This window comes from Acinonyx jubatus, chromosome B3 (genome assembly GCF_027475565.1).
Source record: "Acinonyx jubatus isolate Ajub_Pintada_27869175 chromosome B3, VMU_Ajub_asm_v1.0, whole genome shotgun sequence".
Lineage (NCBI taxonomy): Eukaryota > Metazoa > Chordata > Mammalia > Carnivora > Felidae > Acinonyx > Acinonyx jubatus.
The window spans coordinates 70,155,479-70,181,366 of NC_069386.1; the positions used below are offsets into that span (position 1 = coordinate 70,155,479).

Sequence of the window (25,888 nt, forward strand, 5' to 3'; positions counted from 1 at the left end):
CCTCCCCTGGATTGTCATAGAAAGGAGAAATAAACTTTTATCTGTTTGAGGTACTGTATTTTAGAATCTTTGTTGCATCGGATTCATCTACACCATAATTATAACAGAAGGTCACAGGACCAGTAGTCTTAGATATTTACTCACTTGTTGAATTCTTGTCACTATCCCCTTCTCCAAAATGCCGGGGTCAGAATGTCAACAAATGAGACACTAAAAAACTTACCACCTATTTGTCTAAATGTGCAACCTAACATCTTTAAGTGGCAATGGATTATGGCAATTCCATCTCTTAGTGAGTGTTCAACACCCTGTTGAAGATCAGCAAGGGAATGTGTGCTATTAGAAATGAGGCCTTGGTCTGTCTCCCTCTGCCTTCTCTAGAAATATTCTTTCAGACCTCCAGGCTGTCAGCACATAAAGGCACAGAAAGTGTGAAGATACAGACACTGGATAACGTTCACTAATGACTTCCCATGTGCTAACAGCGCCCCTTAAAATTGCCCTTTATTGACATAACCTTTATTCCTGGTATGAAGGCCTCCTCGTGACCAGGACTTGCTTTCATCTTCCCTCTCTACCTCTTTCTCTTACTCTTGCTTCCTCCTCGAAATTTCTCCCTTTCGTATTCTTAATGTCTACTCTTTCTTAGAAGTGCTCCCTCCATTTTGACATTTGTTTCACAAGCTTCTAGCCCAATATCCATAAAATGTTTTGCTTCCTGAAATTCTCAAAACCTGCTGCTCTTCCCTCTGCTCTGGCACTACTGTTAGAGCATATATTAAAGTGGTGAATTGCATATACTTACCTATAATGAAGATTTTTTTCATTTTTTAAAAAGTTTATTTATTTTGAGAGAGAGAGAGCTTGCACACATGTGGGAGGGGCAGAGAAAGGGGGAGAGAGAGAATCCAAGCAGGCTCCGCACTGTCTGTGCAGAATCCAAGGCGGGGCTTAAACACATGAACCACAAGGTCATTACCTGAACTGAACCCAATAGTCAGATACTTAATGGATTGAGCCACCCAGGCACCCCAGAATATATTTTAATAAGAGAAGGAAGACAATCTTCAACAACTGAATAATGTCAAATATTGACATTTTGAAATGTCAATTTGTATATATACTCATTATCACTGTGAATGTCCTTGTTCTCCTGAAGTTTATATTCTAGTAGTTGGAAAACATAGTCTCAGAGTCCAGTCTTACAGAAAAGGTGTTCCTGAGTTCAAAATCTCATTTGGATAAAGTATCTTCTACTTTTTGTTTTGATAGATTAGAGTCATGCCTGGAGAGGCTCTATGTCACTGGAGGTATCTCCTTTGATCTCTTAGAGAAGAACTTGATAATATTTACTAGCTTTTGTAATCTTCTGACTATGGAAACTGGGGTGGAATATTTATCTCATACTCAATGCAAATCATAGAATGCACCAAATGTAATAAGGGACAAACCATTTCTTTCTTGTGTTTCAAAAAATATGATAGCTCATAGATATCAAGATCTTTATATTTCACACATGTGAAAGATATCCATCTTAAAGAAAGAAAGAAAAGAAAGGTTTGGATAAAGTGTGTGATCTCATTGCTGATCCTAAGTTGTGTGTGATCAGGACAAGTGACCAAGCATATTTCTGAGCAAACAGTGGACAGAGAATATGACTCCTTCATTTGTGACACAGGGTTATGGTGACCAACAATGAACAAGTACATGAAAGCACTTTGAAATCTTTATATTATAGAGTATATACAGTGTGAGTTATTATGACTGCTATGTGCATTGAAAAACCGTTCTTGTATGCTTCAGGTCAACCAGAAATACGAATTCAACTTCGCACAAAAGTACGCAGGGGCAAATGAATAGGATTCAACTAGGCATCATCAGTTTTCTTCAGTAAGGAGCAGGATAGGGATAGCGACAAGCTTTGGTTCTATATTCCCCCTAATGTTGTTGGAGAATGTTGTGCTAAAATAGAAGATATGGAACCACCGTGCTCTCTGCTTATTGGATTCTACTCTTCCACTCTTATTTGATAACATTATGTGCATCATAAATTTTCTAAAGACAATACCAATTAGGGTTTATTTTGGTTAGGAAACAAACACAATTTTTTTTTCTTACTGTTACAAATGTGGTGGCCTACATTCCTTCACTGAATAATTAAAATTTAAAATTAATGTTGTATCACCACTTCACACCCATTAGGATTGCTATTATTAAAAAAAGAAAGAAAGAAACTGACAAGTTTTGGTGAAGATAAGATTGGAGAAACTGAAAACTTAGTGCGCTGCTAGTGGGATGTCAAATGGTGTAGCTGCTATGGAAAAGAGTGTGGTGGTTTCTCAAAAAATTAAAAATAGAATTACTATATTATCCAGCAATTTCATTTCTGGTCATAGACCCAAAAGAATAGAAAGCAAAGGCTCAAAGGGATATTTGTACATGCTTGCTCAAAACAGCATTGTTCACAATAGCCAAAAAGTAGAAGCAACCCAAGTAAGTGTTCATTGATGGATGAATGGATAAACAACCTGTAGTGTATACATTCAATGGAATACTATTCAACCTTAAAAAGGAAGCAACTTCTGACACATGCTAAAATATAGATGAATCCTGAAGACATTACACCAAATGGAATAAGACAGTCACAGAAGGACAAATACTGTATGGTTCTACTCATATGGGGTATCTAGAATAGTCAAATTCATAAGAGACAAAGTGGAATGGGGGTTGCCTGTGGCTGAGAGGAGGGGTAAATGGGGGAGTCATTGTTTAACGTACACAGAGTTTTGCTTTGCAAGATGAAAATTTTCTGGAGCTGGCTGGTGTGATGGTTGCACAACAGTGTGAATGCACTTACTGCCACTGAAGTATACACTTAAAAATGGCTAAAGTAGGGGCGCCTGTGTGGCTCGGTTGGTTAAGTGCCCGACTTTGGCTCAGGTCATGATCTCACGGTTCATGAGTTTAAGCCCTGCATGGAGCTCTCCGCTCCCAGCACAGAGCCCGCTTCAGATCCTCTGTGTCCTTCTCTCTCTGCCCCTCTGCTGCTCATGATCTCTCTCTCAAAAATAAGTACTTTTTAAAAAAGCGGCTTAAGTAGTAAATTTTGTGCTATGTATATTTTATAACAATTAAAAAATTAATGTTGCATCAACTCAAGGGATTCTAACATAAAGAATAAATTGTGATATGAGTCAAGGTTATGGACAATATTCATCTTATTAATTTGGTATTAAGGAAGAGAGAATGCTAATGGAGACAGGATGATAATCTTTTGAAATCATACAATGGGTAAAGCTAAAAATTATAGTTTTTATATATCTTAAAGAATCTCATGGATTGAGGACAGGACCTGGATTTTTTTATGCATTATTAGATAAAAAGAACAATCTGTATAAATAATCTTTGTTCTATTTCCACGACTCTAATGTGTATGGATCAGATCATTTATCTGGAGAGAAGGAGATATGTTATGGTAATTTCCTGCCTTATTTACTGTACTATACCATACTCTCACAAATATATGTTGGATAATCCCAAGATAGGTGAAATGAGCATGTCCCAGATGAGATGGTCCATAGCACGTACTCATGCTAGCCCATATGCAGAACTTCTTCAGCTGAAGGTTGACTTTTAGAGCGCACGATGGAGATTTCTAAAGTTTGATGGGATCCTCATTCACTCAGACATTACGATTAAAAGCCACAAGTCTCCATGTGAACAGTGGTTCCCCCTTAGTCACTGAAATGGGATCTGAATCTTTGTCCCTAGACCCTTATTTTCATCAACTAATTGATAAAGTAGGATCTTAGCTCTGAGTCTGAAGACAAGAATAAGGACTGGGGAAGAAATAAGTGGATTGGATTTCAGTACGATGTGCAAAAGTAACAGACACTCTCCCTACCATCTCCCTTCACTCCTTCTTATCCCATTTGCCTTAAGTTATTGAAAATAATAATGAAAAGATATTAAGGGGGGGTCTGGGTGGTTCAGTCAATTAAGCATCCAACATTTGATTTTGGCTCAGGTCAGAATCTCATAGTTTGTGAGATTGAGCCCCGCCTCGGGTTCCACACTTATAGCTCGGAGCCTGCTTGGGATTCTCTCTCTCCCTGTCTCTCTGCCCCTCTCCCATTCTTTCTCTCTCTCTCTCTCTCTCTCTCTCTCTCTCTCTCTCTCTCTCAAAATAAATAAATAAACAAACTTTAAAAAAGATGTTAAGAGATTTCACAAAGGGAGAGAAATTATTACCTGAACTGGACAAACAGATTTCCTTCATCATACAGATTCTCCAGCCTTTTTTGGAAGTGGTGTATTCTCAAATGAAGCCACATCTACTGGCAAGCCAGGAAAGGGATTGTGAATAAATGTGACTGCCAGAAAGTGAGGAATTTTTTGTAGTTTTGTGAACAGTGTTGCTGCCTAAGTTAAAGCAAAGGTGTGGGAATCTACAAAAATACTATTGGACACTTGAAAAGTACCTCGGGGAGCTTGCCATCCTGAATATTTCAGTATTTATCCTGAGATGTCTCTATTAGAATCTACACCTTTATGTTTTCGTTGAGTATTTTGTTGTGTGGAAAGAACAGAATGGGTGAAATATCTACAAATATAGCACTGGAAAGTTTAATTGCACAATTTCTTGAGAAGCTTTAGGTTCTTTTTCTTTCAAATTACATCACAGAGAAAAGTAATCCCCAACCCAGAAACCCCACATAACCATACCAGAGACACTTCACTAGGTCAATGCACTTTATTATTTCTACTGAGCTAGAGATGTACATGAAGACAACATAGGAGCACACTCCAGATAACCATTTCCTGTCCCTCTTGGAGCCGGCCACCCTTTCCCTTCAGGCATTCACCCTCCAAACACATCCAAAACGTGCTAAATGACGTGACCTGTTTGAAGCCACATCTCAGAGCACCGTCTGTGAACTTAGCCCACATTGTTTGCATGGTGTCAGGAGAAGAAGGGAAGAAGGTGGATGATTAAAATTGATAGGATCAACGTTACCGTTCTCAATTTTGAACTGTAAGGATCCATATGGCGAGCGATGTGTCCTACTCTTGACGTCTTAGAGAATACTCTTTTAGAAGGGTCACTGGAAGTAACCGCGGAGGACATGTTTCTCCTTGATAGTATCATTTATCTCCATAATATCATTTATGTAAGCAGGGATAACTTCTTGAATATCATTTTGCCATCGACAAGTCATAAGGACCTGTCCCTGCCTGTAAGAAGATTCATAGACACAGTCTGTCATTACCACTCCTTCGATTAAATTACAGTACACTCCTTTTATTGATTGCCTGCTCCTGTGACATCTCTTCATCCCATTCTTACAAGACACAAACAGGTTGTTACAGATGTCTTGCAGTTCCTCAAATGATATCTGGAGGAAGAAATGTTCTTTTACACAACGGAATCTGTTGTGGACATTTTTCATCTTTATTTCATCAGTGCAGTAGTTGGAATCAGTTAAGGGTCTTCCCGAATCAATAATGGTGCGCCTTTTGAAAACATCCTTAGGGGTTGGTAGGGTAGGTCCTGTGCTGAGCATTTCCTCCAAATAATCTTCAAATTGCTCTATCTCTTCCGCTGACAACGGAACATATTTCTGCAAGATTTTCAACTGCAGTGGCTGCAGTAGCAGGAGCAGCAGGAGCAGAGTGAGGGGCCGCAGGGTGATCAGATCCACATGCTTTCCAGGGGGGACTACGAGAGATAAGGGGATGTGATCCATTTCCATACTGTGCCCGCTTCTATTCCTGTGCTGGGCAACATTCCTTTCTGCCACTTACCGCCGTTCTGAGCTTGAAGACTTTGGGCAGTACTCAAATTGATAATTCAGAATATATCTAACCATTTCTGAAGTATGGACTAAAAAGTAACCTTCCTAGGCCTGTACTCAGTCAGGAAGACTGTCGATATGAGAGGAAAAGGTGAAGGAAGGAGGGAGAGAAAAGGAGAGAGAGCAGCGAGCAAACAAGGAAGGATGAGGAAGAGAGAAAAGGAGAGATGGAGGGCAGGAGGGAAGGAGAGAGGAGGTCAAGACAGCAGTGGGGAGAGGGGAGAGAGACAGACAGACAGACAGACAGGCAGAGAAGAGGCTCCCACCATCTGGAACAAATGCATCTGTTCTCTTCTTAGGAGTTGTGAACTCACACCGTAGAGAGCTGTAAGTGATCCTCCCTCCCCTCCGCCTGCTGCTGTGAGGAAAATTCTTCATCTTATGACTTCTCCTCTTGCTCATCTCAGACCATAGACACCCTGGGAGAAGGGATCAAGCAAGGTACATGGGGTCGGATGAACACCATCTGCTTTTCTTTGTGAGTATGCTTTCAGCACGACCTCCTTGCCTGGAGCTGCTCGGTCCATTTTGTAGCCTCCTCTGCCTCCTGTTACCACTCAGAATGGCTCTGCCACCAAGGGGCATCACTTACCTTAGGGGGGTGTTTTTTTATCCTATTTTTTTCTTCTCTTAGATAGACTTCATGGTTTCTGCGGTGATCAGGTTTCGCATCCCTAAACTCTCTCCACCCTGTGAGCCTGTCTGCAGAGTTACGGTAACCTCATCAGGAGATATTTCAGTCCTTACTTTCCTCGATGTCAGTGCATCCGCCTGTCTATTCACCCCACAGCAGGCTGCACCAAAATCCCCCAGTACTTTATTTATTTATTTATTTATTTATTTATTTATTTATTTATTTTAAGTTTATGTATTTTTGAGAGAGAGAGTGTGAGCAGGGGAGGGGCAGAGAGAAAGGGAGAGTGAGAGAATCCCAAGCAGGCTCCTCACTGTCAGTGCAGAGCCTGATGCAGGGCTCGAATTCACAAACCCTGAGATCAAGACCGGAGCTGAAATCACGACTTGGATGCTTAACCAACTGAGGCATCCAGGCACCCCAATACCCCCCAGTACTTTAAATACACATGAGCAAGTGTCTCTGCAACACAAATGTGTAAAACTGAGATGACTTACATTATTTAAAAAATTGTCCTACCTTAAAAAGAAATGAAAATGTTTAATTTGGTACATACTAATGAAGCACATTATTACTAAGCTTTGTGGTCGTTATGTTAAATAATTATTTTAAAACTTTCCTTGCAAGAGCCTGAACAGTAGTAACATGTGTTACAGGAATTGCGCCCAACAGCTAGATACCAGGGGACAGACTACCCTTTAGTACGAAGTGTCATCTCTCACAGAGAATTCCTGGGCCTATCTATCATTTTCCATTTCTACTCCAAATCTGGCTGTTAATCAATTCTCCAAGGAGACTTCCCAGACAAAGGCAAGTGCTTTAGGTACACTGGAGAACAGGCTTCCAGGCCTACCTGTGCCTGGAGTCTCTTGACCTTGTTCAGTCCTTGTGGTGTCTATGCTTCAGAGAATGGATGCCTCAGGGCTGGGCTGCAGAGATCCTGATATTGGGGGAATTGGCCTCCCCTTAGAGCACAGGAGCTTGGAATAGAAAGGGAGAAAAACAACTGTGAGCAGCTGAAATAAATACATAAGTAATATGTATAAATAATATTTATTTGTACATAAATAAATATATATACAAATAATAAATAATAATGGCTAACACAACAAGCAATGATATACAAAGCACTATCTATACATTACCATCTTCATCATCCAAACAGCCTTATGATGTTTTCTAGTATTGTTTTTGTCTTCATTGTAATCAGCATTTCTTTGTGAAAGGAGGTTGCTTAAAATCTTACATTGGTCCTGGCAAAACCCTGGTTCATGCTCAGGTCACAAGTCTGTCTGACATCTATGATTCGATTCTTCACTGCTATTCTGTGGCCCTTATCAGTCTAGTTTCCCTTCCTGAGGCCAACCTGTGCTTCCTTCTCTAGGCTGTCTTTGTAACTCTGTCAGAAGAAACTAACAGAAACACAGAGATCACAAAAGTGGCAAGAACCAGGGGCGCCTGAGTGGCTCCGTCGGTTGAGCATCTGACTCTTGTTCTCAGGTCTTCATCTCAGGGTCGTGAGTTCAAGCCCCACATTGGGCTCTGTGATGGGTGTGGAGCCTACTAAAAAAAAAATAAGTGGGGAGGACTAGAATTGTGTTTGAACCACTGGAGTGCTGTAAGAAATTGGCTCACATGCTGGCCCACGTGCCATGAAGCCTAGCTGAGCTGCTGCAGGAGAGTTTCCTGGGTTTTCTTACTCCACTGTGGCCTTGGCATAAGAGAAGTCTTCCCTTAAGGCAACCTGAGTGATTCTCCAATACTCATAACCCAGAGACTCTGGGCTACGTGGAGATGGAAACAGGTTGGATCTAACCTTTGTATATGTGAGTAGAAAAAGTCAGAGAATGGAGGAGTTAGAGACAGGCAGATGTTGGGGGTGCCTGAGTGGCTCAGTTGGTTAAGCATCTTACTTCAGCTCAGGTCATGATCTCAAGGTTTGTGAGTTCAAACCCGTCATCTGGCTCTTTGCTGTCAGTGCAGAGCCCGCTTCAGATCCTCTGTCTCTCTCTCTCTCTGCCCCTCCAGTTGCTCTCTCTCTCAAAAATAAATAAACATTTTTTTAAAAAAGGCAGATATGGGGGGCACATATGAAAAAGTAGAGAGAACAGGAGGATTGAAGGCAGGAGAGCAGAGAATGGGACTGGAAAGAAAAACTGGCCTGCAGTGGTGACGTGAGACTGGGCAGTCTTGGTGTGGCCATAAGCATGAACCCTTCCTCCCATCCCTGCTTCTACACTCTTATCAGACTCCCCTGGGGAGTCTCTTCAGGAGAGTGAGACCATTGTGAAAGTGCAGGGAGCTCAGCACACATTCCCATAAATGAGAACCTGGAGTGTCTGCAGCATCTTGGGCTGCAGAAAACAGAACAGCAGGTGCATGGAGAGCAGAGTTCAGGCTCCTGCTGAGGACATGCCTCAGGGCCTGCCCAGGATACCTCCTTGACTTTTGTACCCTAAACTTCTTAATTTTTTTATTTATGAATTCAGATTGTAGTTTCATACTTGCCAAAATCCTTTCTGACCCCAAAGTATATGCATTTTTGCTTCTATTCTATTGTATTACTTTTATGGATTTTTGAAAAATGTTAAGTCTTTTACCCATCTGGAATTTATTTTGAAGTATAGTGAGAGGTGGGTTTTGTTTTCACATGATTTTTCCATAATCCCGGTACCAATGATTTGGGGTCCCTCATCACTAATTTAAAAGTTAGCTTATATATTAAACAATTCTATTTCTGAACTATCTGTTGTGTTTTGATGATGGTTTTATCTATTCACTTGCCAGTGATATGCTTTTACTTATTCTAAGTTTATAAAATATTTTAATATCTAATAAAGCAACTCACATTCATTCTTCTACTTGTTCAAAAGTTAGTACTGAGACAGAACAGAAAGTAGATTAGTGGTTGCTTGGGGCACAGGGTAGGAATGGGGATTTGCAGTAAATGGGCAAGACAGATAGACAGACAGAGACAGAAACAGAGAACAGAGAACAGACAGATTGAAACATGCTCATGCAATGCTTCTTAAGTTTTTGCCTGGCAACCTCACACAGCAGAACCACCTGGACGCCCTGTGGATTGCAGATTCCCTGGGTTTTCCTCAAACCTCATTAATCAGAACCTCTGTGAATGGGCCCATATATCTGCACTATAAACAAGTTCACAAGGTGAGTCTTAGCCCACTAAAGTTTGAGAAGCACTGCCTTTGTATACATAAAAATGTAATTTATGACATAGAAAACATCCCAAAATAGTGGGGGAAGTTTTAGGCCTTTTCAGTAAATGTTTTTGGGAAAAAAGTGAGATGAATTGCTTTCACTGTTTGGCTATAGTGAATAATCCTTCTTTGAACATGGGTGTGCACATATCTGATTGAGTCCCACTTTTCCTCTCCGCTTTTAAACGTGCTTGGGAGGGTTAGGGTAACTTATAGGTGTATAGGCAGGGAAAGGCCTGAGAGAGGTTGTCTATCCCGGGCCTTTTCTATTATGCAGGTCTTGAGTCCCTGGTCACAATTAAAAAAAATAAAATAAAAGAGTAACATGGGTCAAAGTCTCCCCAGGGAGACAAATACATATTTCAGAGAGATTATTAGGTTGTATTTTAAAAGTAAATCATTTTTAAAATGCAAGACTTTTAACAGACCTTACAATAAGGCATCAAAGGATTATGATTGTGTAATAGTTATATAGCTTCAATCACAAAAGGAAAAATTAAAATTGTATCTTACAAATTGGTAACAATTACAATACCTCATAAACTCAATGCTGGTGAATGAGATAAGGTGGGCAATCACTCATTTGTGATCACAATGAAAAAGTTGGCAAATATAATAAAAAGCTTTGAAAAGCTGATAATATCCCCCCACTTTTAATAGCTAAGATTCTAAGCAGCAATAGTTTATATAGAAATATGGACAGTAAGCTTTACTTAATAAAGACAAAAATTTGAAATTTGAAAACATAAATATCCAAAAATTTGAGGAAAGGTTAAATTGAGTCTGATATGTTCATAAATATGGTAAAAACAATAATAACCACTGTAGTAAAAGCTAATATTTGAGATAGTATTCTGTAGTCAGAGAATTATATATTATAGAATAGATTGTTTTCCAGAATTTACAAATAAATTAACCAATGAAAATTTAAAAATATGAAATATATTTAATATTATAGTAGTAGGATTATCTGGTCACAAGTGCTAGAAGTACCAAACAAATTAACTTAAACACAAGAGGAACTATATTGACTCACAGAAAACAAGTCCAAGAGGCACAGCAGGATGAAGAAATTAAATCTTTCACTGCACTCTTATTTTCTCTCTCTTCCACCACTGTTTTCTATGCTAACTTCATTCTCATGCAGGGTCTCTCAATGTAATGGCAGAGAAAATCATTGTTACCTTTATAGCCTATATTTAAGGTCACAGTAGAAAGTGTCATCCTCTCCCACTTTCATCCAATATAGAAAATAACTTTACCGATTGGCCTTGTTTCTGTCACATGCATAAATCCAGGATTGTGAGGTCTTCTGATTGGTCAACCTGTAACACATGTCCTCCTCGGGGAAGTAAAGGCAAAACCACACCATTAAAATTCCAGCAGAATTCCAGTTGCTGACCGAAGGAAGGGTTGTTACCTACAAAACAAGAAAGGGATGGAGACCAGTGGCAAATGTCCATTACAAATGGCTGGGGAAAAAATAAAACATTGAACTATATCTACAACATGATCCCAATTAATGGAAATATAGATTACGTGGTGGGGGCGGAGGAACCAAAACAAAACCTCAATAAACTGTTATTTCTGAATGGTTGATTTCTTATTGTTGTCTTTAAAGCTATCTATTTTTCAAATTTAAAATAAGTTAGTTCTAAGAAATGTCACTTATGAAATGGATTTTTAAGATCTGGTGTTGGACGTGTTCTTAAATATGAAGTGCCAATTTCTCAGACTGCCACATTTGATATCAGTTAACTTCCACTTTTGCTCAGTAGCAGGAAGAGTCAGTTCCTTAGTTTGAGTGGTTAAGCAAAGATAAAAACTCAGTCTTTAGAGTTCAACTTACCTTTATGAGTAAATCCCAGAATATCTCTTCGTTGAATTCCATAAGAAAAATCTAGGTTTTAGCTAACCTCAAATTTAGACTCTGCTTAAACATTTTGAGGCAATATTTATGCTTCTGACCTTTACACCCCTAGCCAAACTGAGAATGGTGTCAGGTTGAGAAAATCTAGAGAAAAATGTGATTTTCGTAGGTCCTAAGAGGATCAGTGACTTCCCTGAAATGCACATCTTTTGTTCAAGACATTTACTAGGTCCCAGGCCCTAGTAAAGACCTGAATATTTGAGCTCACAGACACAGAATACAGAAAGGAACTGACTTTTCCTGATGCAAAAGTGGAAGTTAACTGATATCAAATGTGACAGTTTGAGATACTGGCACTTCATATTTAAGAACATGTGTCCAAAACCAGATCTTAATAGACGTACGCAAAATAAGAGTTACTCAATAATTGACAATCAATCTTCAGAGCACAAATATAGTGTAATTTTGACATCTTATATTGCAAAAATGGAGTCAAGCCAGCTCCGGGATGACAAAAATCTCTTCATATTTGTTTGCAGTTTCCTGCAAGTTTATATTTATGTATGCCTTAATTAGCTTTTTTATTGTATGATTCTATATAAAAAAAATTTTTTTGAGATTTGTTACATTGATATCTGCTATTTTTTTTTTCTGTAATGTCAGTGTGAGTTTAGCAGGTACAGACTAAGATATCACCACTGATATGGCTTGATCTCATAATTTGGTCCTTCTCAGTGATCAGAAATAACAGGAAAATAGAAGCATAGAATATATTAGGATAGAATATTTCATAGATTTTGCCAGGGAAAAGGAAAATAAAGCCCAGTGAGACAGTGGGTTCTATATGAAGAAAAAATAGGGGAACCTGTCTGGCTCAGTCAGTGGAGCATGTGACTCTTGCTTGACCTTGGGGTTATGGGTTTGAGCCCTGCATTGGGTGTAGAGATTATAAGAAAGAAAGAAAGAAAGAAAGAAAGAAAGAAAGAAAGAAAGAAAGAAAGAAAGAAAGAAAGAAAGAAAGAAAGAAAAAGAAAGAAAGAAAGAAAGAAAAACAGATTTCAGTGTTCACACCCACCCACCCATACACACACACACACATTCCTCCATGTATGATGGACTAGAGGTCAAAGTAATATTTTTAAAACAACATTAAGGATATTATAATGATACAAGTATATATAGTAGAATATTTTTCACAATTTTGGAGCTAGTGATGTCTTTCTTAAACCAAACAAGAGCACAGCCACAAAGAAAATTATTGAATTATTGAAAAGCTTGATTACACATGCATAGACTGAATTACATACCTGTATACATGAGTACAAAGAAAATCTGACCCCAAAACAAATAACATGACAATGATCTCTAATAGCAGAAGACACCAAAAAAATAAACTTCAAAAACCAGCAACAGCTTGGGAAAAAAAATGCTTTGGGGGTGCCTGGGTGGCTCTGGTTAAGTGTCCAACTTCAGCTCAGGTCATGATCTCACGGTTGGTTACTGGGTTCCAGCCCCACGTTGGGCTCTGTGCTGACAGCTCAGAGCCTGGAGCCTGCTTCAGACTCTGTGTCTCCATCTCGCTCTTTGCTCATCCCCTGCTAGTGCTCTGTCTCTCTCTCTGCCTCTCAAAAATAGATTAAAAATGTTCAAAAAAATTTTTAAGTGCTTTGAAAATGTGATCAGTGTGAAAGTGCTTCTCAAACTCAGGTGTAAGAAAAGTATGAATTTCTTTTCTCAATCCATTGTATCTGCACCAAAACCCTAGCTCTTAAGGGTGGCAGCACAATTTACCTCTGTTACAATTTTAGGTGTCTTCTGCCTTTCCTACATAGTTAGGAAAATCAAAGTATCTGCATTTGCCCTAGTAAAACAGAAAGTTACAATTTTGTACATGAGTGTTGATCATCATAGTTTCATAGTTTCTCTTTCTGTTATCATCATAGTTTCTCTTTCTGTTATCAATTGTCTTAATATGGAACATAGGGTTGTTTTTCCTCCCCTTTTAAACAACTAACATTTTTGAAACTTAACACAAAAGCCATTGACATCCCTTTGAGCTACCAAAGAATTTGGTAAAGAATTTCTTGTGCTGTAAAGAATTTCTCTCTTTCCCAATATTCTACGGCAATAAAAGCAAAATGCTCCTCTATGCCTTCAAAAGTATTCTTATTTCCTATGAGATCTTCATCAAACTCCTATATTTCTTAGCTTTTGCATCATTAACTCATTATGAGTGCAACTCTGCCATGATAGATCTACCTTCTCACTAGAAAAGCAAGGAGAGGTGGTTTATCTCCAAAAATTTTAAGGAGCCTGTTTAGACAAAAACACTTTAAACTTGTTTTTTTTTTTTTTAAGATTTTATTTTCAAGCAGTCTCCACACCCAACGTGGGGCCCAAACCTACAAACCTGAGATTAAGAGTTGCAGGATCCACCGACTGAGCCAGCCAGGCTCCCCTAGACTTGGTTTTATTTATTTATTTATTTTAATTTTAATTTTTTTTAATGTTTATTTATTTTTGATAGAGACAGAGCACAAGTGTTGGAGGGGCAGAGAGAGATGGAAATGGAAACCGAAGCAGGCTCCAGGCTCTGAGCTGTCAGCACAGAGCCCAATGCAGGACTAGAACTCACCAGCCGTGAGATCATGACCTGAGCTGAAGTCAGATGGTTAATTGACTGAGCGACCCAGGCACCCCTAATTTTTGTGTTTTTTTTTTTAACATATAGGTCTTTAAAATTTTTTTAAATTTATTAACTTAGAGAGAGAGACAGAGAGAGTGAGAGGGAGAGGAGCAGAGAGAGAGGGAAAGACAGAATCCCAAACCAACTCCACGCTGTCAGCACAGAGTCCAACATGGGACTTGAACTCGTGAACCATGAGATCATGACCTGAGCTAAAACCAACAATCAGACACTTAACTGACTGAGCCACCCAGACACCCCCAGATTTGGTTTTAAAATGAAAGCATACATAAGGATGAATATAATCTTCTAGTCAAGATGGAGTAACACGGACCTGATTTACCCTCCCACCTGAAACAATTTTTAAAACTGATAAAATGCTGGAAAAATTAGTTTCAAGACACTAACATGAGACAACCAAACATACTGATCTTTGAGATACAGGAAACTAACAAGGTGAGTCCTACAATTTGCCTGGCTTACTGCCTGGAGAGAGATTTCAGGCACAAGTGAAGGGTTGGCAAACAGGAAGAGCCTGAAAACTACAGGAGATGAGGAGGAGGAACTGAGGAAACAAGGAGGCCAAGAAACTTGAGTCCACAGGACACAGTACTAGAAAGGAGACAACTGCCTTGAACAGAAATGTGGAGATCTGCACAGGGTTCCTCTCAAGTATGCAGCAGAGTACTGTTTATCATGAGTGTGGGAGAAAACCACCTGAGGCTGGGGAAAGAATTACCTAAAAGGATCAGAGAAGATAGTGCCTAACCCCACTAACCAGGCTGGAAAAAGTCAAGATGCATGGGATATTAGGTAGAGTACTCAGGAAGGTCTTGCCTCAGTAATGGGCAATAATTAGCCTTAGGCTGCAACTGCTCTGTACCCGCCTAACAAATCAAAAGGATCGAGTGGTTCCGAATAGCTTATGTGCATCCCAGAAAATAGTTCAAGAGAATTTATAGGAATGCAAAAATATCCTTACCTGGTAAACCAACAAGGTAAAATTCACAACATCTGGCATCCAATCAAAAATAGCTAAGCCTGGGGGCACCTGGGTGACTCAGTAGGTTAGGCGTCCCACTCCTGGTTTCCGCTCAGGTCATGATCTCACAGTTCATGGGATTGAGCCCTGAGTCAGGCTCCATGCTGATGGAATAGAGCCTGCTTGGGATTCTCTCTCTCCCTCTCTCTGCCCCTTCCCCACTCACACACACTATCTCTCAAAATAAATCAATAAAAACTTTTAGAAAATTACTAAAAAAGGAAGCAGATAAACAAAAACCATACTGAGGAGAATAATCATTCAATTGCATTTGGCCATAAGAAGGCATAGAATAAAGACATTAAAACTGTTATTATAAGGGGTGGCTCAGTTAGTTAAGCATCTGAGTCTTGAATTCGGCTCAGGTCATGACCTGATGGTTCACAGGTTTGAGCCCCTGTGTTGGGCTCTGTGCTGACAGCTCAGAGCCTGGAGTCTGCTTTGGATTCTGTGTCTCCCACTTTTTGCCCCTCCCCTCCTCATGCTCTGTCTCTCAAAAAATAAACATTAAAAAAATTTTTTTAATTATTATTATAACTGGATTTCTTCTGTGCAAAAAATTAAGTAGATTCATAGACAATAGAAAAAAACAAATCAAACTTTGAAACTTTTAAAGATAAAAACTAAAATGTGTGAGATGAAAAATACACTGGATGAGATTAATGGCAGATTAGATATTGCAGAACAAAGATTAGTGAATCTGAAGGTTATAGAAATGATCCAAATGAAACATCAAACAAGAAAACAAAACAAAGAGTGAAAAGAGCATCAGCAAGCTGTAGAATGAATTCAAGTGACTTCAGATGATTAATTAGAGTCTCTGAAAAGGAGAAGCAGGGGGATAGAAAAAAAATTAGAAGCAGTAATAGCCAAACACTTTCAAAAATTGATGGAAAGTACAAATTCACAAATCAAAAAAAGCTCAATGAACTCCAAGCACAAAACATGAAGAAAACCATACCAAGGCACATCATAACCAAATTGGGAAGAAAACAACCCTGACCTAGTCATGAAAAGAAACCTTAGAAGCAGCCTCAGAAAAATGGCATGCTAGGATTGGAGAAGCAAAGAGAGGGGTGATGTTAGATTTCTTTTCTGAAATAATGTAAGTAAGAAAAGAGCAGGAAAATATTAAAGTACTCAAAGTAAGAAAGTTGTCAAGGTAGAAATTCTATACCTGGTAAAAATATCTTTAAAAAACAAAGGCAAAATAAAAGCATTCTTAGATTGCAGAGCTTACAAAAAGTAATCACCAGCAAACAGGGAAGGTAAACTGGCAAAGAGAAAATTATACCAATTGGAAATGTGAATCTCCACAAAGGAATGAAGAACATTGTAAATGGTAATTAATTAAATGGGCAAATACATATGATTTTTTGTTATTATTTTTTAATATTTATTTATTTTTGAATGAAGAACATTATAAATGGTAATTAAATGGGCAAATACATATGATTTTTTTGTTATTATTTTTTAATGTTTATTTATTTTTGAGAGAGAGAGAGAAAGTGTGAGTGGGGGAAGGGCAGAGAGAGAGGGAGACACAGAATTCGAAAGCAGGCTCCAGGCTCTGAGCTGTTAGCACAGAGCCCGACGTGGGGTTTGAACTCACGAACTATGAGATCATGACCTGAGCCTAAGTCAGACGCTCAACCGACTGAGCCACCCAGGTGCCCTGCTTTTTTTTTTTTTAATTTAAATTTATTTAAAATAAAACAGACTAACCAAAACTAGTAGCAATGTATAATGGGATTTATACCATATTCCAAAGTAAAATGCATGAAAATAGCATAGAATCTGAGAGGAATCCAAGTATACTAGCATAAGGTTTTTATACTGAGTGAAGTAGTACAGTATCAGTTGAAAGTAAGCTATAAGTTATAGATATATACTGTATATCCTAATGCAACCACTGAATTAAAACAAAGAGCTGTAGTTAAAAAGTCAACAAAGGAGATAAAAGTGGAATCATAAAAAAATTCCTAAATCAAGTGAAGGCCCCAAAATCAGAAAAAGGGAGGAAAAAATGGAAGGGACAAATAGAACAAATAGCAGGAGTTAGACTCCAACTAACTGTATCAATAATCTCATTAAATGTAAATGGTCTTAGCATACCAATTAAAAGCTAATAATAGACTGGGATTTTAAAAAACAAACAAGATTCAGTATATACTGTCTACAAGAAATACACTTTATATGAAGACACATAAAGAAGGTAACAATAAAGGATGTAGAAACATATACCATGCTAGTGTTCATCAAAAGAAAGCTGGAGTGCTATAGTAATATCAGATAAAGCAGATTTCAAAACAAAGAATATTACCAAGGCTAATGAGGGTCATTTCCAAATATGAGGTTCGATTAATCAACAGGACGTAACAATCCTAAATTTTTATGCCCCTAAAAATTGGGCTTCAAATTACAAGATGCAAATACAGAAAGAACTATAAGGAGAAGTGAAATCCATATATTACAGTTTGAGCTTCCATATCCATTTCTCAATAGCTGATAGGTCAAGTAGGCAGGAAATCAGCAAGAATATTGAGGACTTGAACCAAATTAACAACCAATTTACCCCCAGTTACATTTATAGAACATTCCATACAACAAAAGCAAATACATATTTTTTCAAGCTCCTGCAGAACACTTACCAGGATACACCAAATTTTCTGCCGTGAAACAAGTCTTAATAACCTCAAAAGGATCCAAGTTAAACAAAATATATTCTCTGACATTGGAATGAAATTATAAATGAATAAGAGAAAGACCTCTAAAAAATCTCAAAATATATGGAAACTAAACAAACCAATTCTAAATAATCGATGGGACAAACATAAAATCAAAATGGAAATTAGAAAATATTTTGATCTGACTACTGTTGAAAAGAATCACATAGCATAGCAAAATTTGTGGGATGCTGTTAAAGCAGTATTGAAGAGAAAACTGATAAACACTACACATCCATACTAGATGCAATGAATATATATATGCATTATAATATATATGAATGCACATATATGTATATTATAATTATATGCATTGTAATATATATGAATCCATATATATATGCATACAAATGCACACATATATGCATTATAATATATATACAAATATACATATATATGCATTATAATATATATGAATGCATATGTATTTGCATTATACACACACACACACACACACACACACACACAAAGGACTTGTATCCAGAATATGCAACAATGAAAATGCAAATAATCCAATAAAAAAATAGGAAAATGTTTTAACAGGCACTTCAGAAAAGAAGATCTATGGATGGCAAACAAATAAGCACATGAAAAAGTTGTTCAATATCCTTAATGTTCAACGAAATGCTACTTAAAACCACAATGAGATACCACCAGACACCTACTAGAATGGTTACAATGAAATTGGGGCGCCTGGGTGGTGCAGTCGGTTAAGCGTCCGACTTCAGCCAGGTCACGATCTCGCGGTCCGTGAGTTCGAGCCCCACGTCAGGCTCTGAGCTGATGGCTCGGAGCCTGGAGCCTGTTTCCGATTCTGTGTCTCCCTCTCTCTCTGCCCCTCCCCCGTTCATGCTCTGTCTCTCTCTGTCCCAAAAATAAAATTTAAAAACGTTGAAAAAAAAATAGAAAATGACTGACTTTACCAAGTGTCAGTAAGAATGTCAGGGTGAACTGGATTTCTCCTAATAGTGCTGGTGACAATATAAAATGATACAAACAAATTTGGAAACAGCTCAGTAGGTTTTTAGAAAGGTAAATACACATCCACCATTTGACCCAGCCATTCCCCTAGTAGGTTTTACTCCAGAGAAAAAGAAATGTATGGTCACACAAAGACTTTTACATGAACGTTCACAGCAGCTTTATTTGCAATCACCAAAAACTAGAACCAACTCAAATTTCTACCATTAGGTAAATGGATAAATGAATTGTAGTATATCCATTTAATGAAATGCCACCCAGCAAGAAAAAGGAATGAGCTATTGATACACACAACAGCATAGATGAATCTCAAAATAATTAAATTGAGTTAAAGAAGCCAAACAAAAGATAGTACATAGTGTATGATTCCATTTCTATAAAACTCTAGAAAATGGAAATTAATCTGTAGTGAAAAGAAAGCAGATCAGTGGTTGCTTGGGGATTGGGGGTAGGGAAGGTGAGAAGAAGGAATAACTAAAGGGCATGAAATTTGGTAAATGTTGGATATGATTTAATGGGCATAGACATATGTCAAAACTTACAAAATTAGACAATTCAAATATGTGCAGTTTATCATATGTCAATTACATCTCAATAAAACTGTGTTAAAAAAGTTAAAATGTGGGACACCTGGGTGGCTCAGTCGGTTAAGCATCCGACTTTGGCTCGTGTCATGATCTCCCGGTTTGTGGGTTTGGCCCCGCATGGGGCTCTGTGCTGACAGCTCAGAGCCTGGAGTCTGCTTCAGATTCTGTGTCTCCCTCTCTCTCTGCCCCTCCCCTCCTCACGCTCTGTCTCTCTCTCTCTCAAAAATAAAAACATTAAAAAGTTTTAAAAAATAAAAAGTTAAAATGTGAAGAAATATAACAAGTCTTAGTGGCGATTGGCTTACCACTTGCCACACCCTTAGAATTCCGTCGCCAGGGAGAAAAAAAACAAAGTCTTGGGCAGAGGCTGCGGTGTTGGAACAAGGATCACCGCATGAAGATGAGAACTATAGTCTGATGAATCTGGGGACTGATGAAAGAAAAAGATACGACCACAGTGTGGCAGTAGCACACAAGCTTTATCTGGGTGCCGCTTGGCAAGTGGGTGTGTGGGTGAGGTCCCTCGCAGCAGGAGACCACCCAGAGACCACCATCACCATGTGGTGGTGGTGAGGCACCATCCTTAAGGCCAGGGCAGGGAAGCCGGCTGGGGGGGGGGGGGGGGGGGGCAAGAAAACTCCCAGGGGAGAGGGAATTAAGAGGGGGGCTTATGTGCCTAAGAGATGGCGCTCTGCAGAATGAAGGGGAGTCTTTGAGCTCCAAAGGGCAGCAGCAGCTTGGGCGTTGTTGTTGTTGTTGCTGCTGTTGTTTTATAGCTAGAGGGCTTATTTTACCCTGTGGCTTGCAGATGTTGGGTGTAGTTTTATTGGTATGCAAAGTATACATGCTCTAAAAGGCAAAAAAATATGCTTACCAAGGTGACATTTAAGACAACCAGATGGGTAAAAATTTGAATTTGACACTGGTGACCTTTTAAGCCTATGAATCCCACTTGCTATAAAGAAGTAAACATAGGGCCTATATACAGTGGCTATGTTTGGTTCATTTATATAATAAGAATCCTCCTGAGAGTGCACAAGAAAAAAAAAAATCCACACGCCACCTCTGAACTTAGAATCCAGCCAACTCACATCTCCTCATTTGGGGGCTGTATGAATACTGGGTCACTACTTTCTTTCAGTTGCAGGAAATACACCATCCCCAAAGATAATTCTCCTTTCTATCCACTTTCAAGGAAATGTACTCTCTTCTTTCACTCTTGGCCATACTTTCTTCAGGGGGCCTAACACTCAAATTAATCTCTGGGAGACTAGCACACTCTTCATTACTATTCACTGCTGTTACCTGGCCTGAAATACAAAAGATGTTAATAACCCACAAGGTTTATTTACAAAAACTTGACTTTTTTGGTAATGGAAAAGAGAAAAGTGATTATATTGGTTTTGTCTCATAGAGAAGGACCAAAAAAAAAAAAAGTAAACAAATAAGTGTCTTAATAAATTATCCTGCAATGTCTGTAATATATAAAGAAAATTACTTCCTATTTGTTTAAAAGAAAAAAAGCAGCCACCCAACAGAAAATAAGTAGAGTGTTTGTAAATGGCCAGATGTCATCTGAAAAGAATCCCAACTTAAGTAGACATGAACAGATTTATATTTTTAGCAGAAAATTGTGTTTGCACACTAGAGAACGGCTAGGCAGGCACAAGGGTGTGCCAGAAGAAATCAGATAGGCAATTATTGGGAATATCTTAAACAAAAACTGGGCAGAACAGGGGCACCTGCGTGGCTCAGTCGGTTAAGCACCCAACTCTCGATATTGGCTCAGGTCATGATCTCATAGTCGTGAGATCAAGCCCTGTTGTCAGCACAGAGCCTGCTTAGGATTCTCTCTCTCCCTCTCTCTCTACCCCTCCTCTGCATGCACACATGCTCTCTCTCTCAAAATAAGTAAAGAAAATCTAAAAAATATTGGGCAGAACAAAATGGAGGTAAATGATAGATTTAAGTTATTTAGGACATAAAAATCACAGGACTTGCTGTTAGGATGGATGAAGGAGATCAGGAAAATGTGTCAACAATAAATTCCTTGGGTTTTTCCTTAGCAGTTTTATTGAAGTATAGTTCACATAACATAAAAGTCACTCCTTTAAAATGCACGATTCTGTGATTTTTAGTAAACTTAGAGGTGTGCCATTGTCTCATAATCCACTCTCAGGACATTCCCATCACCCTCAAAGATCCCTCGTGTGCACCTCCATCACTCCCCATTCTCCCGCCAGTCCTAGACAACTATTCATCTATTTTGTGTCTTTACTTGTGATAGTTTGGCTTCATGATTTTTTTGACTTTGTGATGATGTGAAAGCAATACATATTCAGTAGAAACTACTTTGAATTTTGAATTTGGACCTTTTCCTGGGCTGCCTAGCGATATGCGATATACTCTCGTGATGCTGGGCATTCTGTACCCATCCAAGCATTCTGTTTTTACTTTCAGTACAGTATTCAATAAATTTCATGAGATATTCAACATTTTCTTATAAAATAGGCTTTGTGTTACATGACTTTCCCAACTGCAAGCTCATGTAAGTGCTCTGCAATTGTCCTGCTTCAGTCAAATTGCCTTCATCTGATGTAGTCAAATCTCCGCAGGCTCCTCTTACAGGGGCACTTACAACTGTACTCAGGAGCAACCCAGATAATCCACATCTCAAGATCCTTAACTTAATCACATCTGCAAAGTCTCTTGCTATATAAAGTAACACTCACCAGTTCTAGGGATTAGGACCTGGACATCTTTGGGAACCATTATTCAGCAACCACAATCTTGTAGGTAAAAAACATACAAATTATTCTAATACTCCTCTGTCTATAACAATCTTTCCACCTACTTGTACTTATGTGTTACTTCCCATTCCTAGTACTTTTTTTTCTCCTATCCAAATCTTAGCTATTTGAATGGATCATCCATCAAGTTCAAAATTTTAGTTCTTTTACAGGTCCCTGCACTAATCACCCTAGACAAAAGAGATATGTCTCCCTCTTAAGATACTATTCTACTGTCCTGTATTCAATACCTTGTGCAGTAAGGGTACATTTATTTATGCTTTTTCCCCCACAACAGCTGGTATGGACAGCCTTACATATGGAAATTTCTCAATTGCTTGCCTATAAATATCTTCTGCTCATTAACTGCTCTAATTACTCTGCCCCCGTAATGGACCACGTCACTGTAATCTCACTACATTTCTCTCCCCAAGGTCCAAATGCCTATTCAACCAGTCTGGGCCTACATAGACATGCCTTTAAACTTTTATAGTTTATGGACAGGTGACTGCCTGACATGAGAAATAAAACTACAAAAAAAAATTATGGACAGATTGTTGAAGTGTGATAAAAACAAATTTACATCAATATAATTTGCCACACACTGAGCGATGTTCACAACCATGACTGTATTGTCTGGCAGTTAGGCACAAAAATATGTCGTTTATTAAAATGATTACAATGAGTTTTATAAATATAGTTGAGAAATTCCAGTGTTTTCTAAAGGAAGGCAAAGGGGAATTTAGTAGACTGGGAGGTTGCTAGAAGACTAGCTGAGGCACCCACTAAAAAGACTCGATGTGTACCCAGGGTGAGTTCATCAATTCACGCTGTTCTTGTCCTTTTCCACCTGGGCAACTCAGAGCCACGTGCTCCATGAGCCCCAGATTCACAGGGGCTGGAACCATGACAGATTGAATAGTGGCCTAAGTCTTATGGGTGACTTGATTCCAGAACCCTTGTCGCTCTACACCTGATGGGTGAGTATGAATGCAGGACACACGGAGAACACATAAAGTCAAGTGGGGCAAAGCCTAAAAGGAAACTAGAAAGCAAAAGGCCACGACAGGGTGCGAAAAGGAGATGTGTGTTGCAGGCACAGTCTGGGCAAGAGAAGAGAATACGGATGTAGGATGAGGAAGGGATGGCTGGGGGGGGTGAGTGTCAGAAGGGGAAAAGTAAAGGTAGGTCACTCTTTGTGTGGGCATCTCCCAAGAGATCAGCCTCCCAACCTTGCTCTCATGCTCCTACCCCTGCTGATTCCTCCTCTGACAGGCCCTGCTTCCTGAGGCCGTGAGAGCTCTCAGAAGGCGTGTTTAATGGGATGGGTCTGAAAGCTCAGCCCATGTTCCTGGAAAGAACATGGAGTTCTCAGAACAGCCTGAGCTGGGGAGAGCAAGGAAAGTGAACCAAGCAGCATAGCCTGGAGCTTTCATGCCTGGGGTTCTGCCCTGTTCTTTGACCATCTGTAGGACAAGCCCCAGGGCCCACTCAGGCGCCTGGGGAGATCCCCAACTCAAAGTCCTAAGGGCCAGAATTAACTGAGTTGAGTCTCTTACCTAAAGGATGTATAAGAGGAAGGAGGATTGTCATCAGTGAACTAAAGAAACCAAATGTGCAGAGAGTCTGAAAACTAGAATAGGGCTTAGTTCTATCTGTTCTCCAGAGGATGGCAAATGTACTAATTTGTTTTCCCAGGAGGAGTGCCCGAGAATTGTCCCTTTTCCTGTACCTATGCCACCACTATGTTATTATTTTAAGTTATTTCTGTTGATTGGGCAGGTAAACAATGATATCACACCGCTTTTATCTATATTACCTTTAGAAGAAAGGGGAAAAAAGATCTCCAAATGTTTAATGACTATTTATTTCTTTTGTTAATTTTCTGTGTCCCTGGTTTATTTTTCTTCAGGTATGTTCATCTTTAACTTATTAAATAGACAGAACTCTTCACATATTGAAGACAGAAACCCTTTCTCAGCAATAGTAAATGCTTTTCTTCAGTTGTATGTTTAACACCGTGCCCTGATCTAATCATAATGAAAATAATAATGGCAGATACCATTTAATTATTGGAGCACCTGGGTGGCTCAGTCAGTTAAGCTTCCAACTTCAGCTCAGGTCATGATCTCTTGGTTCATGAGTTTGAGCCCCACGCCAGGCTCTGTGCTGACAGCTCAGATCCTGGAGCCAGCTTCCAATTCTGTGTCTCACTCTCTCTACCCCATCCCTGCTTGTGCTCTCTCTCTTTCTCAAAAATAAATAAACATTAAAAACCTGATTTATGATCAGGAGACTATAGATGCTGGAGAGGATGTGGAGAAACGGGAACCCTCTTGCACTGTTGGTGGGAATGCAAATTGGTGCAGCCACTCTGGAAAGCAGTGTGGAGGTTCCTCAGAAAATTAAAAATAGACCTACTTTATGACCCAGCAATAGCACTGCTAGGAATTTACCCAAGGGATACAGGAGTACTGATGCATAGGGGCACTTGTACCCCAATGTTTATAGCAGCACTCTCAACAATAGCCAAATTGTGGAAAGAGCCTAAATGTCCATCAACTGATGAATGGATAAAGAAATTGTGGTTTATAGACACAATGGAGTACTACATGGCAATGAGAAAGAACGAAATATGGCCCTTTGTAGCAACCTGGATGGAACTGGAGAGTGTGATGCTAAGTGAAATAAGCCATACAGAGAAAGACAGATACCATATGGTTTCACTCTTATGTGGATCCTGAGAAACTTAACAGAAACCCATGGGGGAGGGGAAGAAAAAAAAAAAAAGGAGGTTAGAGTGGGAGAGAGCCAAAGCATAAGAGACTCTTAAAAACTGAGAACAAACTGAGGGTTGATAGGGGGTGGGAGGGAGGGGAGGGTGGGTGATGGGTATAGAGGAGGGCACCTTTTGGGATGAGCACTGGGTGTTGTATGGAAACCAATTTGACAATAAATTTCATATATTGAAAAAAAATAAATAAAAACTAAAAAAAAAACCCTGATTTATGGAATCAGACCATCCTTGTTTGTTCCTGGGGGACCACTTATTATGTGTGTGACTTTGTATATTTCCTGAAGTCTTTATGCTTCAGTTTCTTCACCATTGAAGCAGGGATAATAATCATCTACCTCATGGAGGTTGCTCTGAGAATAAAGAAACCATATGTACATTTTAGACAAGCGCCTGGCACATTATAAGATCTCAGTTGGTAATTAAATATTGCTATTACCTATTAACCATCCCTGTGGTAATTATCATATGTGATCTTGAAAAAGTTTAACATATTAATAAACATGAAGGTCTGCCAGTTCTCTAGTTGCCGGAGTAAAAAGGATGCATTCCATGTGTGTGACGCCTCTTCTAACATCTCAGCCACTCTCGTGTTTTTGGAAACATGAGTCCCTCTTGCAGTGTGTTTACTTCCAGGGAGTTTGAAGACAACAATGCCGCCTTGCTAGTTTGGGACACTGCGAACGAAGTTCAGAGTCAGTCG

General features: G+C 39.1%; 1 protein-coding gene across 3 annotated transcripts in view; it reads right to left on the bottom strand.

The window, feature by feature from the left end:
* The window catches only part of RNASE9 (ribonuclease A family member 9 (inactive)), a 67,087-nt gene that overhangs the window by 40,143 nt on the left and 1,056 nt on the right, over positions 1–25,888 (bottom strand). The window contains exons 1-2 of one of the 3 annotated variants that reach the window (XR_008299262.1): positions 10,895–10,967; positions 7,343–7,469 (exon numbers count right to left, since the gene is read on the bottom strand). Coding sequence is in view for 2 of the 3 variants with exons in the window: in XM_053224244.1 (XP_053080219.1) it covers positions 5,103–5,719; positions 10,895–10,934 (657 nt within the window). In the remaining variant the exon portion in view is untranslated. Of the gene's footprint in view, positions 1–4,243; positions 5,720–7,342; positions 7,470–10,894; positions 11,131–25,888 lie in introns of those variants that run through there. The other 2 variants (XM_027065338.2, XM_053224244.1) reach the window with 2 other exon arrangements.